The sequence below is a fragment of the Ruditapes philippinarum genome, unplaced genomic scaffold (assembly GCF_026571515.1).
Source record: "Ruditapes philippinarum isolate M1 unplaced genomic scaffold, ASM2657151v2 ctg323_1_1_1_1, whole genome shotgun sequence".
In the NCBI taxonomy this organism is placed as follows: domain Eukaryota; kingdom Metazoa; phylum Mollusca; class Bivalvia; order Venerida; family Veneridae; genus Ruditapes; species Ruditapes philippinarum.
Window position 1 is genome coordinate 410512 of NW_026856025.1, and position 18303 is coordinate 428814.

Below are 18303 nucleotides of genomic sequence, written 5' to 3' on the forward strand. Positions count from 1 at the left end.
AATTAAATTGTCTGGTCAATACTTTATTATATTAATATTTCCCTACGATTCAACTAGATTTATCATGAATCTAAAGATGTGGGGAAATGACATCACGCGCACCTGTTTTTATACGGCCAATACACAAACATGGCCGCGCTTACTGATTTGTAGAAATCGGTGATTAAGCGATTTAAATTTTGATATCATTCGTTTAATATTATTATTTGGCGGCAGAAAATTTGCAGATTTATTATTTATAGTATTCTTTTTCTGAAATCAAGTTTCTATTCTAACCTTGTCTTTCCCTTTAAGTTTCATGAAAATGTTTTCTGACAAATATTGTTATACCCCCACCACAAAATGTAGGGGGGGGCTTTAATGGATTCGCTTTGTCGCGTCGGTCGGTCGGTCCGTCCGTCGGTCGGTCCGTCTCCATTTTCGTGTCCGCTCTATAACTCCTATACCAATTGAAGGATTTTCTTCAAACTTGGCTCAAATGTTCATCTCAACAAGGGGATGTGCAGAACCCATATTGCCCATGTGTCAGTTCAAGGTCAAGGTCACAATTGAAGGTCAAATATCAAAACACTATCAAATATTACACAGTATGTCGTGTCCGCTCTGTAAGTCTTACACTAGTTGAAAGATTTTCTTCAAACTTGGCTCAACTGTTCACCTCAACCAGGGGATGTGCAGAACCCATGTCGCCCATGTGTCAGCTCAAGGTCAAGGTCACAATTGAAGGTCAAATATCAAACAATCAAATATTACACAGTATGTCGTGTCCGCTCTGTAAGTCCTACACTACTTGAAAGATTTTCTTCAAACTTGGCTCAAATGTTCACCTCAACAAGAGGATGTGCAGAACCCATGTGGCCCATGTGCCAGCTCAAGGTCAAGGTCACAATTGAAGGTCAAATATCAAACAATCAAATATTACACAGTATGTTGTGTCCGCTCTGTAAGTCCTACACTGATTGAAAGATTTTCTTCAAATTTGGCTCAAATGTTCACTTCAACAAGGGGATGTGCAGAATCCATGTTGCCCATGTGTCAGTTCAAGGTCATGGTCACAATTGAAGGTCAAATATCAAACAATCTAATATTACACAGTATGTCATGTCCGCTCTGTAAGTCCTACACTACTTGAAAGATTTTCTTCAAACTTGGCTCAAATGTTCACCTCAACCAGGGGATGTGCAGAACCCATGTCGCCCATGTGTCAGCTCAAGGTCAAGGTCACAATTGAAGGTCAAATATCAAACAATTAAATTTTACACAGTATGTCATGTCCGCTCTGTAAGTCCTACACTACTTGAAAGATTTACTTCAAACTTGGCTCAAATGTTCACCTTAACAAGAGGATGTGCATAACCCATGTTGCCCATGTGCCAGCTCAAGGTCAAGGTCACAATTGAAGGTCAAATATCAAACAATCAAATATTATACAGTATGTTGTGCTCTGTAAGTCCTACACTAATTGAAAGATTTTCTTCAAATTTGGCTCAAATATTCACCTCAACAAGGGGATGTGCAGAATCCATGTTGCCCATGTGTCAGCTCAAAGTAAAGGTCACAATTGAAGGTCAAATATCAAACAATCTAATATTACACAGTATGTCATGTCCGCTCTGTAAGTCCTACACTAATTGAAAGATTTTCTTCAATCTTGGCTCAAATGTTCATCTCAACCAGGGGATGTGCAGAACTTATGTCACTCTTTTGCTTGCTTAAGGTCAAGGTCACACTTTAAGGTCAAAAATTGACTTACAAAATATTCTTAAATTTTACGTTTATTTGAATATTTCTAAATCTAGAAAAGGTATTTGCTTGAAACTTAAAATATTTTTTTGAAGGGTCACAATTCTGATATGCTGTTCGTTCAAGTTTCATAACTCTGTATTGCATTTTGACAAAGTTATGCCCCTTTTTAAGTCTTCAAATTTACATACAACCAATACTAGACAATATATTGTGTCTACTCTATAAATTCTATACTATTGGAAGGATTTTCTTCAAACTTTACTCAAATGTTCAACCAAACTGGGTGATGTGCAAAACCCATCTTACCCTTGTGCCAGATTAAGGTCAAGACCACACTTGAAGGTCAAAATTGACTTGAAAATAAAATGTTTAGTACATAGGGAAAATGAAAGGTTTTTTGTAACTGTTTCGAACATAATTTGATAATAAATTTATACTATTACCTGTACTATTAGTCTTTTTTTCACCAGAGATAATTTCTTTTTATGTATTTGTGCCACATAAGTTATTCCCTTAACCACCTTTCCAAGTGGTCTTCTGTCAAGGACATTTGTGGGGGTATGAATCGCATTCAGCGATAGTTCTAGTTATATTTGCCATATTTAAAGCCTATTTGTTACCATAACAACCAAATGTTTCAATAAAGGAAGAAAAGAAAAAGATGTGCATAATCTCCAGACTGCCATCTACCCATATTTCAAGTTTCATATAAATATTTTCAGTAATTTTTGCGTTATCGCGGGATCCAATTTTGTGGACGGACTGACAGACGGACGTACTCACAAAATGGTACTTATGTGACTTTTCCTTTGATCTTTTTGGCCATTTTTTGTCACACAAGGCTTAAAAAAAGACACACTGAATAGGATCAAAGAGAATTTACTGTTACCCATTGTTCTCCAAGTCACACAAGTACCTCTGGGTTCGTACGGACAGACAGCCAGAAAGAGGGATGGATGGTGTGTAAACTTAAAGTCCCCTCTGGTTAAACCGGTAGGGGACTAAAAAAGGACTGCCTGATATTTATTGACAAAACAGTTTTGATCCATAATGTACACATTTGACATTTTTCAAAAATTTTCAGCTCCTTCAATGCTATTCCTTGTCCCTGACTCTAAAAATGTTAGAAGTGAAGATCCTTTCTGTTGTGCATTTTCATCTTAAAAATACTTTTGTCAAAAGTTTTTTTAGATGTTATGCTTGAACAAATCTTTGATTTTTAGCTCGACTATACGAAGTATATGGAGAGCTATCCTACTCGCCCCGGCGTCGGCGTCCAGATTTCAGATTAAAGTTTTGGTGCAGTAAAATATTTTTCACTATAACTTTGTCATTTCTTAAGGTATCAACTTCAAACTTCAAATATATGTTCCTTATCATCAACCACATCTTATGTGATAAGGTTCATAACTCTAGCACCAATATTTTCAGATTTATCTCCCCTTGAACTTAGAATTTTCCTTAAAAAATACTATTTTTTACTGTTACTTCTTTATTTCTTAAGGAATCAACCTCATACTTCAAATATATATACCTTATAATCATCCGCATCTTATGTGACAAGGTTCATAACTCTAGCACCAATATTTTCAGATTTATCTCCCCTTGAACTTAGAATTTTCCTTAAAAAATACTATTTTTTTACTGTTCTTTCTTTATTTCTTAAGGGATCAACCTCATACTTCAAATATATGTACCTTATCATCAACCCCATCTTATGTGACAAGGCTCATAACTTTAGCACCAATATTTTCAGATTTATCTCCCCTTGAACTTAGAATTTTCCTTAAAAAATATTATTTTTTACTGTAACTTATTTATTTCTAAAGGATCAACTTCATACTTCAAATATATGTACCTTATCAACATCCACATCTTATGTGATAAGGTTCATAACTCTAGCACCAATATTGCAAGAAATTATCTCCCATAAAACTTAGATTTTTTTACTAGAAAAATGTTATTTTTTACTATAACTTTTAGTTTTAAAGGTATCTACCTCAAACTTCAAATACTTTTTCCTTATCATCAATTACATTTTATGTGACAATGTTCATAACTCTTGAAGCAATTTTTACAGATTTATCTCTCTTTGAACTTAGGATTTTCTTTAAGAAATATATAACTTCTTTACTTTTTAAGGTATCGACTTCAAACTTCAAATATATATTTCTTATCATTACACACATGTTGTGTGACAAGGTTCATAACTCTATCGTGACTATTTCTAGAATTATTTCCCTTGATCTTGGAATTTATGTTAACAAATGTTATTTTTTTACTATAACTTAATACAGTGAAATTTGAGAAAACCGGACGCTGAGAAAATCGGAACTCTCTAAATACCGGACGAATAATTCAGTCCCAAATTTTCCCTTTTTCAAACTATTGTATTAAACATTGGCAATACCGGAATCTGTAAAAACCGAATATCGGACGGTTGATTGGGAAACTACAAAGTTAATTATATAGACAATTACCCTGACAATACGGACGCCGAATGTGTGAATAACCTTGTGTACTTATCAATTGGTTGTGTCTAATACGACGGAACAATGATTGTCTGATATTTATAATGTCTCTTTTCAAAGGTTAATTTATTGAAATGTATAGATGTTATCGTTTTATATAAATGCCAAAATGCACAAGGAATTGATCAGTTAAAATCAGAATGAATAAAAATAGAGTATTTTTCTACTGTGTTTGCTTTTTGTATATTCATTTCCTAAAATGACAACGCAACGGAAACGACATTTATCGGCGCTAAGTTCTATTCCATGGCTGAAAAGAATTCGACGAGAGCTGTCTACAAGTGACAAAGTTAAAATTAATTAAAAACATTGAAACTTTGCCTAGACCTTTCATAAAAAAACTGATCAAAAATGTTATTATTTTTAAACAAACAAATTTAAAATATGTTGGTTTTAAAACATTTTCTATTACCCAAAAAATAAACATATTTCGGATTTACCCCGGACTTGATTTTATTTATGGGAAAATGCTGTTTATTTTAAATCCATTTCTTTTATTTTTTTTTTATTGCAATAATGGGACAAAAAACAATTAAAAAAAAATTTTTCTTGTTTTTTTTATCATTTCTTAATTTTTAAACCAAAAATACCTAAAAATAATCTTGGGAAAATTTCAAAAAATACAGCTTTCCTTTTTAAAATCATTTTTTCCCGGGTTTTAATATAAAATCCCCGAACAGCTGGGAAAGGGGAACCCTTGAGAAAACCGAACCGCTGAGAAAACCGGACAAAACCCTAAGTCCGAAAGCCGTCCGGTTTTCTCAACTTTCACTGTACATAATTATACATAATTGATTTTTCTTTCATAGTTTTGTCCTCCTTACTGCGTCCAGTATTTTATTAGTCGAGCTTGGCTGTCGCCTGTGACAGCTCTTGTTAGCCTCTATTATAACTTTTCTTTCTATAATGTTTAAGACATCAATAGAGATAATCATGTTTTAATACTAATAACTAGAAATGTGTCTATAGGACACGGGTACCCCCACCGCGCCACTGTTCTGTCAATCTTATGACTCTAGGTCAAATATTTTTTGAAAACTAAAAATCTTTTACTAAGTATTGGGCAAGAACGTTACAAATATTGAATAAATCCACAAGGTGCATAAGTACACATGCTGACCAACATTCTTGTAAACTTTCAAGCCTACGAGTGAAATACTTTTTGAGCTATGCATGAACAAGTTGAAAATTGCAAAATTATACTTCTGTAAGTCAAGGGCAATAACTCTTAACAAAACTGAAAAAAATCCACATGCAAAGTCCCAGGTGCATAGCTCCACAGTGATGTGAATCATTATTCCTGTACCTAAGTGATGTTGATCATTATTCTTGTAAAGTTCGTTGATTCTGACTCAAGCACTCAGGAACAAATAACAACATAATGAAACGGTTTTTACTAGGTCAAGGGAAATAGCTCTACAAAATACTGGATAAATCCACAAGCGAAACCCCAGGTGAAAAACTAAATATGCTGATGCGACGACCTTCCTGTAAGGTTTAATGACTCTAGGTCAAATCCTTTTGAAATAACATGCGACACAAGTTGAAAATTGTTGCAAAAAATTTTATAAGTTCAAGGGCAATAACTCTAAAAATACTAAAATAAATTCAGCAACGCGAAAAAAATACACCCGGTCACAACTTCACATGCTGCGGATCAATATTCCTGTAAAGTTTTATGACTCTGTTCAAATATACTTTTTTTGAGTTACATGCCAACACCAATGAAAATGCAAAATTTACTAAGTCAAGGGCAATAACTCTAAAAATACTAAATAAATCCAGATGAAAAATCCCCAGGTGCACAAACTTCACATGCCTGATCAACATTCCTGTGAAGTTTCATGACTCTAGGTCAAATACTTTTTGAGTTTACAATGCGACACAAGTTGAAAATTGCAAAATTTTACTAAGTCAAGGGCCAATAACTCTTGAAAATACTATAAATATCCAGACGAAAATACCCAGTGCTCACAACTACCACATGCTGATCAACATCTCCCTGTAAAGTTTCATGACTCTAGGTCAAATACTTTTTGAGTTACATGCGACACAAGTTGAAAATTGCAAAAATTTTACTAAGTCAAGGGCTATAACTCTTGAAAAATTTACTAAAAAAATATCCAGACCCGAAAAATACCCCAGGTGCCACAACTACACATGCTGATCAACATTCCTGTAAAGTTTCATGAGTCTAGGTCAAAATACTTTTTGAGTACGTGCGACACAAAGTTGAAAATTGGAAATTTTTACGGACGGAAGGCGGAAAACGGAAAAAAAAAAACCGGGCAAAAAAGGGAAAACTAAATGCCTCCCCTAAAGTTTTTTTGGGCAAAAATTTTTAAAATTTTGGAACAAAAAAACGAGTTTTTTTTTTCCAAAAATGTCTTTTCAGACATAAGAAACAGTTTGCTAGGATAAAAAACAAATTGTCTTTAGGCAAAAGGATAAATTGTTTTGTTTCCCAGCAAACTGTCTTTTTACGGGTTTTAGAAGACACTTTCAAAAAAAAATTTCGAGTAACTTATCCGGAAATTTATACCCACGTTTTTAAAAGGGAAAAGAACAATAAAATTTAAAAAAACAAATTTTAAATTTTAAATAAATTTAACTTTTAAATAAAGAATGCCCCATTGGAAAATAAAAACCCTTAGAAAAAAAATTTGGCCAAAGGCTTTAAACTTAGGGCCCGTGAAAGGTTTTAAGGGTTAAAAATTTTAAAAAGGCAAAAAATTTTCGGCAAAATTTTTCAATTTGGGGAAAAAAACTTTTTTTTTTAATTTTAAAAAATTGGCCCTTTGCCCTTTCCTTTCAAAAGGGGGGAAGGGATTGAAAAATTCCCTCCAAAATTGAAAACTGTTCTTTTAAAATGGGGGGTTTTTTTGGGCAAAATTCCCAAAGAAATTTATTTTTCCGGTTTGGGCCCCAAAAAAAAAGGGTTTCCTTAAAATTTTCAAATTAGCCAAAATATGAAAAAGGGTGGGTAAAGGGAATTTTTTTTTAAAGTTTTGGGGGACAAAATTTTTAAAAAAAGTTTTGTTTTTTTAAATTGGGGACCGAAAAATATAATTACCCAAAAAATTTAAAAAGAAAATTTAAAATCAATTTTTCAAAAAGTTTTTTAAATTTTGGGCCCCCCCCTAAAAAACCGAAACCCCTTTTTTCCTTTTGGTGGTCAAAAACCCAAATTGGGATTTATTCATTTCTAAACCCCCATCCAAAAAAAAACTTGGGGGGCCTTTTTGGGGGCAAATTTTTAAAACCCCCTTGTTAACGATTTAAAGAAAAGGGGGGGAAAATTCTTTTTTACGTGCCTTTTAAGAAATTAGAAGACTTTGGGGAAAAAATTTAAGATTTCCTTTACAAGGGAACAAGGGCCCCCTTTTTAAATTTTATTCAAAAAATTTTTCAATCTCTTTGGGTTTTTAACTAAACCAAAGTCACTTGGAAAAAACAAAATTTTGGGGGAAAAAGGGAACGGCCCCCTTTTTATTTGAATTGGGTTTTCCCCAAAATTTAACATTCTCTTTCGAAGAACTCTCACTATAGACACTGGTACTGTAAATAGGTTATAGTTCAGGCAAAAAACATGCAAAAATTAAGGTTAATCATCGCCAAGATTTTTACATTTTGATTGGCACGAGGATTAAAGTATGAGAAAGTATAAGCATGAGACAAATTCAATGTTGAATGGCGCGAAAAGTTTCTTGCGAGAATGTAAAATCTTGCTACTTTATCTATAAAAGTACAGAAAGGTGGGGCAAGACTATAGGCAAGAAATATAACATACCAAGAAGAGTCCTTTAACTGGCCCAAACAGGACACCATACCATACATTTCAACTGTATTTAACCCATAAGGAAAGTAACAGTTATTTAAAAGTGTGTTCTTACTGAAGTAAGTGGGAAGACTCCTACTTTCTGCAGGCATATTTTCAAATATTTTTTCTTAAAATAAGGGGTATTTTCACAAATTAATGAAATCTCCCTATTTTTGATGTCAGAACTTCTCTTTCTTTGTTTATTGCAAATTCTAAAATCTCCCTCTTTTTGAAGAAAAATCTCCCACTTGATCATATAAAAAAGTTCACATGTATGAGAATAGCTTAAGAAATGATAACTTACTGTATTGATCAGCTGTGCAGTATAGTGAACATGCTACCACAAACAGTTGTACAACAGTATTGCAGCTGTGTTGCAACTTGTCCTTTAATAAATTAAAGTTGATTTGATCTTTTAGCAACATCTCTCTGAAAGTTATAGACAAAACCTATATGAGTGATATCCTTCTATTGATTACTAAACAACAGTCAATTCAGAACGTTACAGTCATAACCCATTTTTTTCTTTCCCAAAGGTAATTAACAAGATGATAATCTAAAAAAGTTAGAACAACCTGAACCTTACGGTAAATTGTTCAATTGTTCACAGGTGGTTGGCTATTTGTTAAATGAGTGTGTTGATACGACATTTGCATATGCAAGGCAACTTATGGAGAAACATAAGGGCCATCAATGATGACATGTGTTGGCTAAAAATAGCCATAACTCGGCAAACAAGAGCCCCTGCCGGGCTGGGGCAATGCTCGACTTTATTTACTTTTTCTAAAAGCAAACAGATAAAGGATTAAAACAAATCGTAAAGATTAAAAGTTAAGTTTACTTTTTTTTAATTTTTATAAACATATGCATATTATATAATGGAAGAGGAAAAAATATAAAATTTTTTTTTATATATACGAGGGGCATTTATAAAGTATTAATCAGTGTGAATTTTTAACGTTAATTTGAGTGTAATTGGTACATATTATACATGTATGGAAAGGTAAGACTGTCCTCTACAATTATATGCATGAGGAAACCGTGAAATACCTACGCAGTGAGCGAAATGTTCAGTTGAATCGACTATGGTCAGGTACACTGCAGTTGAAAATGGCAGAAAAAGAGAACAATTTTCAAGACAAGCAAAGAGTGTATTGTAAAATTCGCGCATTGCTTGGTGTTGCTGTACCTGATATTAAATCAGACTTTGACAAGGTTTAGGGGAATAGTGCCCTATCGTATTCCACAGTTAGAAGATGGGTTTGACTTTTTACCTCCGGTAGAGAGACTACAAAAGATGCGGCCCGTCCTGGTCGTCCAGTCACAACAATGACTGACGAAAATATTGCTGCTGTTAAAAATGTTGTTAAAGACAGTGGAGGAGATAGGTGATTTATGTGGCATTAATTCGTCATGGGTTTTTCAAATATTGACTCGCGTGATAAAGTTAACCAAGGTTTGCGCCCGGTGGATACCCCACTGTCTTATTGAGGACCAAAAACAGGAGCACGTGTGAATTGCGTCACAGCTGCTCGATAGGTACAAAATTGCTGACCAAAACCGTATGAATGAAATTGTGACTGGTGATGAAACATGGGTCTATTTTTATGAGCCTGATGGTAAAGAAAAAAATAAGGTGTGGGTCGGTGAAAATGACGGCCCCAAATTGCCCGTAGAGCTCGCACCTCAAAATGCATTATGTATGCATTATTTTTTGATTGCCAGGGAATGGTGGCTCGAATTCCTATACCAGAAGGCAGGAGTGTTACTGGAATCCTTTATCGAGATTCAGTTCTTTCTGCTGTTGTTAGTCACTATACTACAGCCTGTCCCTGTACCTGCGTACGCGGAATCAAACTCCTGCATGACAACGCACCTGAACACAAGTCAGTGGTGGTAAAGTCGTATCAAAAATTTGAGTTTGATATACCATACATGAAGGTCCTAACCTAAAAGATGTTGTGTCATAATATGAAGTTTATCCATTTATAAATTATAACTAATTTAGGGCCAGTTACAGAAAAAACATGAGAATTTCATTAATTTGACCTTGACAGTCATGGTCAATTTAAGGTTAATGTCACATCTCGATAATTCACTATGTTTGTTTGCTAGCAACTCTTGTTTTGTCCAAGTATAAATAAAATCCATACTTAAATAACAAAATTATGTCAATTTAACCAATATTCAATAATTTGGCCTTGACGGTCAAGGTCATTTAAAGGTTAAGGTCAGTTCAACCTTCTAGACAGTCTTGTTCAAAATGATGTTTTGTCAAAGTATGAGGATAATTCATTTTTGTATTTTCTGATCGCAGATCAGTAAATACATAGCTAACATCCACGGTCTAACACAAAATTTCCTAACAGACCTAACAACGCAAAGTAGTTCTCACTCAAAACTGCTTAAAAACCAGCAATTTAAAAGAAAGAACAATTTTTGTTACAAGTGTCCAACAAATTACTACACATTCAAACTTTAAAAGTAGTGTTGGCTTATAGAATTGTCAATAAATGCACACTCACAAATTACGCGGATGAATATGATTTTAATCAATGAAAATGCTATTTTTAGCGATGTCGATTACCGAATACTACACAAATAAATCTGACTGCCGAGTAGTTAAATATATAGTTTCTACATGTTAGACTGTTTTGGCGAGTACATTTTTGCTAAATTATTTACTTCAATTTTAAACAACAGGTTTACCCTGAACAAAATACCTCGAAATTACCCTAACCCGAAATGCAATGGAAATTCTAAATTTAGAATGACTTGATTTTATTCAGCCTGTGCTGCTTTAAATACCCGAAATGCAATGGAAATTCTAAATTTAGAATTACTTGATTTTATTCAGCCTCTGTTTTTATAACTTCTCCGCGGTGCAGGGGTAACGCTCGTTTAGTGTGTGAGAGGTCTGGAGTTCAAATCCCAGTTGAGTCAACATTTTTTTAATTCTTTTTTTAGTGTCTTTGTTAAGGAAATAGCCACGATATGCAAGGATAAAGTGTGGCTATCATAAAAATTGAACATAAATGATTTTTGATGCAAATGTAGTTATGCAAAATTCCGTAAGTATCGAACTCTGGTGCCCTGCAAGATGAATTATAGTACATAACAAGAAAAGCATTGATGCAAAGCATCAAAGGGCGTCCAAGCAAGAAATGCAGCAGGTGAAAATGAACTAGTAGATATATGATTATAAACTTTTCAATGGTTAATTGGTTTTTACCAGAATTGTATATCACTTATGAATGAACGGACGAAAGACATTGTTCATTATTAACTTTGATTGGCATGCTAGAGATTAGAATATTACTTGTTATTTCTTTATGATTGTGGTTATTAATAGCAACGGATATACATGTATACAATCATTTATAATCCATATGTGTAATGCATGATCAACACCACACTTGTGTAATTGTCCCTTATTATGTTATCGCTATTAGCGAAGACCCCCTCTGAAGGTATCTGTTCACACTTACTAACAATATGACACTGGTTACATTACCATGTTGATCATAATTGTTTCTTATACAATAATTGTAATATCTATTTTAATAAAAACAAGAGGGCCATGATGGCCCTGAGGTCGCTCACCTGTATAAAGGCACCCGGAGCTGGGCCAGTTTAAACCCCAGGGCTTTTATTTGAACAAACTTGGAAGACACCCATTAGAAGATGTTTCACAATGTTAAGTTTTTACTACACACATATAATGAAAAACAATGATCTACTCTCCCCCCCCCCCGTCAGGGCCAATTTTAATCCAGGGGCTTTTATTTGAACAAACTTGGTAGACACCAATAAGAAGATGTTTCATGCTAAACATCTAAGCTCTAGCTCATTGGGTTATTTAAAAGAAGATTTTTTAAGTTTTTACTATATGCATATAGGGAAAATCAATGACCCCCTGGGGCGGGGCCAATTTTGACCCTAGGGTTTTTATTTGAACAAACTTGGTAGACACTCATTAGAAGATGTTTCATGCTAAATATCTTAGCTCTAGCTCTTTGGGTTCTTAAAAAGAAGATTTTTAAGTTTTTACTGTATGCATATAGGGAAAATCAAAGACCCCCTTGGGGCGGGGCCAATTTTGACCCCAGGTCTTTTATTTGAACAAACTTGGTAGACACTCACTAGAAGATGTTTCATGCTTAATATCTAAACTCTAGCTATTTGGGTTTTTTCAAAGAAGATTTTTAAGTTTTTGCTATACACATATAAGGAAAATCAATGACCCCCGGGGCGGGGCCAATTTTGACCCCAGGGCTTTTATTTGAACAAACTTTGTAGACACTCACTAGAAGATGTTTCATGCTTAATATCTAAACTCCAGCTATTTGGGTTTTTTCAAAGAAGATTTTTTAAGTTTTTGCTATACACATATAAGGAAAATCAATGACCCCTGGGGCGGGGCCAATTTTGACCCCAGGGCTTTTATTTGAACAAACTTTGTAGACACCCATTAGAACATGTTTCATGCTAAATATCTTAGCTCTAGCTCTTTGAGTTCTTTAAAAGAAGATTTTTTAAGTTTTTACTATATCATATGCATATAGGGAAAATCAATGACCCCCTGGGGCGGGGCCAATTTTGACCCCAGGGCTTTGATTTGAACAAACTTGGTAGGCACTCATTAGAAGATGTTTCATGCCAAATATCTAAGCTCTAGCTCTTAGGGTTTTTTAGAAGAAGATTTTTTTAAGTTTTTCTTATTGGTTGCCATGGCAACCAAATTTTTTTAATGGAATTTAAATTTTTGAACAACTTTGAAAGGGGTCCACCTAAGGATCATTTCTGTAAAGTTTGGTTGCAATTGGCCATGTGGTTTAGGAGGAGATGTTGTTTGAAAAGTTTGACGCCATTTTTTGAAGGACGCACAACGGACGCAGAGTGATGACAAAAGCTCACCCTTGAGCACTTCGTGCTCAGGTGAGCTAAAAAAACAGATTTTATGAATATTGTTTTCTTTTCTTTTTTGTGTTTTATGTGCTATTTTAATACTGAGTTTTTACGTTTACTACTGTTTTAAGAATTCAATTGTCATATTGACCGACGATTATAAGTAAAAACTTAACTGGAAAAAGTCAGTAAATTCTGGTTAATCTTTCAATATATAATATTGTTTATTCTTAAACCATATACATGTACATTTGTATTTTTCTTTATCATTTTTTAAATTATCAATCAATTGAATAATTCATAAAATCTAATTTGTAACTTTGAATAATTCCTCGGCATCTTTACTAAACACGAATAACAAATAATATGAAATGTTTCAAAGTTGATAGTGTCATATTAATACCATAAAAAATGTACCTTTTTTCTCAATTATTGTACATATTTATTGTTTTTATCTCATATAGATAAAATAAAACATGCTATTGTTGTTGTTGTTTTGTTTTTTTCGAATTGTATGTTTATGTATAGTAATAATCAATAAATTTGAGAGTTGATATGTGTTTATTAATTATTGTAACCAAACTAAGTGACAAACATTCATTTTGAAAAAAACCTATATAACTGTAAAATATTTGTTCTGTTCTGTAACGATATCAAACATCTACTCCAAAACCGGGAGAAACCGGACAATAAACGTGTGGTCACTAGTAAATTCCGGTCAAAATAGACCAGGAGAGACCGGGAATTACCGATAGGAGTACATCCCTCTTTAAATAGATTTTCAGAATATTTAGGTCATCAACTCATCATTCTATTCAGCTTTCGGATACATGTACCATAATAACCTACTGTGTACTACAAAATGATAAATAAAAATACCCCGAAGAGAGCGATTTATTGACGGAAAAGGTCGTTTCATTTGAAAATGTTTGCATTGCGAAATTCTCCAGTTCGCTATTCATTGTACATGTATATATCGCGACATTTAATTTTTAATTAACAATCAAGCACCCTCATACTGATCGGAATGATCGGCTTTTATTATGTCCGACTAAAAGGCTCGAGAAGTTGCTGTCGCCCTTTCACAAAATCTGATTTCATTCCATAAGAGGCGCCGCGCTTCGGCGCGGATGCCAAAAATAAACTTATACAGGAAAACACATACAGATATACAGTACGATTTAGATTGCAAAGATCAGAAAATACCACAGAGCTTGCAGCCCTTTGATTTAATTACCAAGTTACAGTCAATTATAGCAAAGATCAGTGAAAATTCAACAATTTAGGTCATAAATGAGCCAAGGTCAATTTGAGTTTAAAATGCAGGACGGTCTTATCCTAAAAAAATGTTATGTTATAATATGAAGACAATCCATTCATTAATAACAAAGTTATAGCCAGTTACACAAACAAACATGAAAATTTCTGTATTTGAGATTCAAGGTCAAGTCATTTATGACTGAGGGTCAAGGTCTGTCTGATTAACTTAAAGGTCTATCTTAAAAGATTATAATGTTCAAGTTTGAAGACAACGCATTCAAAAATAACAAAGTTAGAGTCACTAACAGCAAAATCAGCTAAAACAAGAACGTGTTTGTTAAACACAAATGCCCCCGGCTCAGATTCTTGTCAGTAGCAATTTTTCAAAAAATGTTTACCCATTCACTCAGTTATGGTCAGAAAAATTGCCAAAAAATTGTAAACACAAGTCATATAGCTTGACAAAGTCATAGCATTTTGTTATTGTGAAAAATATAAGTTGCCAAGTCATTGCTCTGACTTGTGAAGATGAAAAAAATTCAACTTCATGCAAGTTATCTTCCTACCAAATATGAAATACATCTGTCAATAAATAAAGGCTGTATGGGCAAAAGTGTAAAAATCTATTTTTAGCACTGGTGACCTTAACGAAACTGACCCATAACTCTATCCAAAAGAAGAATACCATGCAAGTTATCTTCCTACCAAATATGAAATACATCTGTCAATAAATAAAGGCTGTATGGGCAAAAGTGTAAAAATCTATTTTTAGCACTGGTGACCTTGACCCAACTGACCCCTTACTCCATCCAAAGGAAGAATACCATGCAAGTTATCTTCCTACCAAATATGAAATACATCTGTCAATAAATAAAAGCTGTATGGGCAAAAGTGTAAAAATCTATTTTTAGCACAAGTGACCTTGACCCACTGATCCCTACCCCAATCAAAATGATGACCATGCAAGTTATCTTCCTACCAAATATAAAATATATCTGTCACTTAATAAAGGCTGTATGAGCAAATGTGTAAAAATCTATTTTTAGCACTGGTGACCTTGACCCAACTGACCACTAACTCCATCAAAGTTTATGTTTCTATCAATTATAAATAACATCTGTCTATAGAATAAGGTCAATACACCTGTAAAAATGTAAAAATCTATTTTTAACATTGGTGACCTTGACATTGGTAACATTGACCTTGACCCAAATGACCCCTTACTACACCCAAAGAAGGAGGACCTCCCTTGGTATGTTTGTATTAAACTAAAACATCAACTAAAATATAAAGGTTGTATGAGCAAAAATGTTTATATTTATTTTTTAAACCAGTGACCTTGACCTTGACCCTAGAGACGGCTTACTCCACAAAAAATTAGAGGACCATCAAAGATATCCACCTACTAAATATGAAAGATATCATTAAAGAAATTAAGCAATTAGGAGAAATTTAAGATAAATCCAACTTGCCGAAATAGGTTAACCAGACAAGGCCCTATTTTGTGAAAAAAGGGAAATAACTGGGAAATATGGATGACACAGTTATATAACTTGGCAATATCATGTACTTTGTATTGATAAGTAAGTGTGGAAATTATAAAGCCATTAGTATAGATAGAACTTAAGATATTTCCAACTTGCCGTTTTAGGTTAACCATTATTCATTTTCTAAGTGCTGAAAAGGGCAATAACTTGGTAAATATGAAAGCCAGAGTTATGTAACTTGCCCAGATCCTGTACTTTGTATTGATTAGTAAGTGTGTAAACTTAGAAGCCATTGGTACAGGTAGAACTTAAGAAATATCCAATTTGCCGTTCTAGGTTAATCTCGTACGGTCAGACGGATGGACGGTTCAATCACTATATGCCCGGGGGCATAATAAAAACCAAGCAATATTTAGACATGTGACCTTGAAGGTCAAGGTCATTTATGAATGAAGGTCAAGGTTATCTACTTGAAGGTTTATAACCTGGTCAAGTATGAAAACAATACGCCAAGAACTTAAAAAGTTATGATATCAAGGTTAAAGTTTTCAGGCAGCAACGGCAATTGGAATGCCAACATGACAATAACAATACCTGTTTTGTTGTTGTTGTTTTTTTCATAAAAATGTCGAGTTAAAAAATAAACAGTACAAATAAGCTTTGTGTGAGACTTTCTGAGACCTGGTGTTGTGTGATAAGTCACTATAAGCTAGTTTAGTTATCACCCTTTCGTTTTATTATGCTTTTTGTAACTCACTAGTAAACAGCGATGGCTCAAAATGTTGTCATTAAATTGAAATGGATCTTAATATGTTTTTACACAAATCCCTACACCTTTAGCTTACTGAAGATCTACTGTAGTATCAGTGATACTGCCATATACCTTGTGCATCTTATAACATCAGAGAGTTCTCTAACCACCTTTCTACACCATGTTTTCTGATCAGATTGCCAGGCTTTGTAAAAGTTCTTGTTTCTTTCCTCCATCCTTCATTAAAGCAGAATGGTATCAGATTTCAAAATTAATGAAGAAAGTGAGAAGAAATCTGTAGCTTTTGAAACAGTAGTTTTTCAGACATCAATTCCAATTGACATTTTGATTTGAACTTTGAGCTTTACATACAGAATCTAGACAATAATATTAATGTAATTTAGTCAAAACTGCAACATCAAATTCCTATAAAATATCAAATAACCTGTTTGTTTTTTTAAACATTTTCTCAGCTACACAAAATATTTAATCTAATCATTAGAGCTTTATAATGTTACTGTATGTACTTGCAGCACTTTATGAAAGTTTTTCATCCATTTTTAAATTTAATAAAAACTTCCATCTGATATTTTGAACAGACAATATGGAAACCGATTTATGCCAGTGAACAATTATTCAAATTAATTACCATTTAAGGGTTGTCTTGAAACTTTCCGGTGTTTGTGATCTTTCTATTCCTACAAGAGCAGGAAAATAAAACAATTTAATTAAACATTATAACAGTCACTTCACACTATTCTCCACATATTTTCAGATATGACATCATTAAACCAATTGATTTTAGGAAAATTACTTCTACGCTCAATGTAGTTTGACATATTTCTATCAATCCCTTTTTTATGAGCATGTTAGAATAGACACAGATAGTAATTTTTCTTGCATTATAATGCATGGTTTTATGGAGGGGAATATCTGACAAAAGTATAAATATCTTGATGACATGTTTATATATGAATGTTATTAATATTTAATACTAATCCATGTGTGTTGATTGCATTTTAGTATACATTGCTTGCAATGTATACAGAGTTATAAGCTATATCTCCGCAGGAGTTAAGCCTTTACCGAACAACATTCACTTCCGGATAATATCCACTATAGAGACTAGTTCTTCATTCTGTGCTATTGTTACATCCGACTACACATCATTAAAATATTGCTTGCAAAAATGTTTTAATGCTTTGAAAATTTCAAATCGTTCATTTTCATGAAATAATAGATTAAAAGAAAGGAAAAATAACAGTTCATTGATAAAATTGTAGTATATACCTACGCATTAAACTTAGCATAAACGCATAAACTTGCTAGCATGAATAAATACATCGTAAATATAGTAAAGTCGTCAGAATTATATAAATGGGACGAAACATCTAAGATAGATATTTAATCAAATAAAATTCCTGATTTACATTTATGCAATAAAATTGTTCTTAAATGTTTTACAAAATGAGTATTGAGCTCCATAACAAAATTTACCTGCATATACCAGAAAATGTTTTTTTATGCCCCCGCCATGTAATGGCCGGGGCATATAGTGTTACCCTGTTACGTCCTTCCGTCCTTCCGTCATTCCGTCATCATCAGTTTCCGTTCATTATCTCCCCAACGGTACAACACATTCGACTTAAATTTGACATATGGATATGTCATGAGAAAATACAGGTCAAGTTCGAATTTGGTCATGGTTCGATGATTTTTGGCAGAGTTATGCCCCTTTTACTTTGAAAATAATATGAAATTTTCAGTTTCCGTTCATTATCTCCCCAACGGTACAACACA

General features: G+C 33.5%; 1 protein-coding gene across 1 annotated transcript in view; it reads right to left on the reverse strand.

The window, feature by feature from the left end:
- Nucleotides 1-17201, reverse strand: part of LOC132745156 (uncharacterized) — a gene marked incomplete at its 5' end in the record, with an annotated part of 28732 nt that extends 11531 nt beyond the window's left edge. The window contains 3 exon segments of the mRNA XM_060733978.1: nt 8402-8526; nt 16636-16740; nt 17153-17201. Of these exon segments, the coding sequence (XP_060589961.1) occupies nt 8402-8526; nt 16636-16740; nt 17153-17201 (279 nt within the window).
- Nucleotides 17202-18303: the final 1102 nt, after the last annotated feature.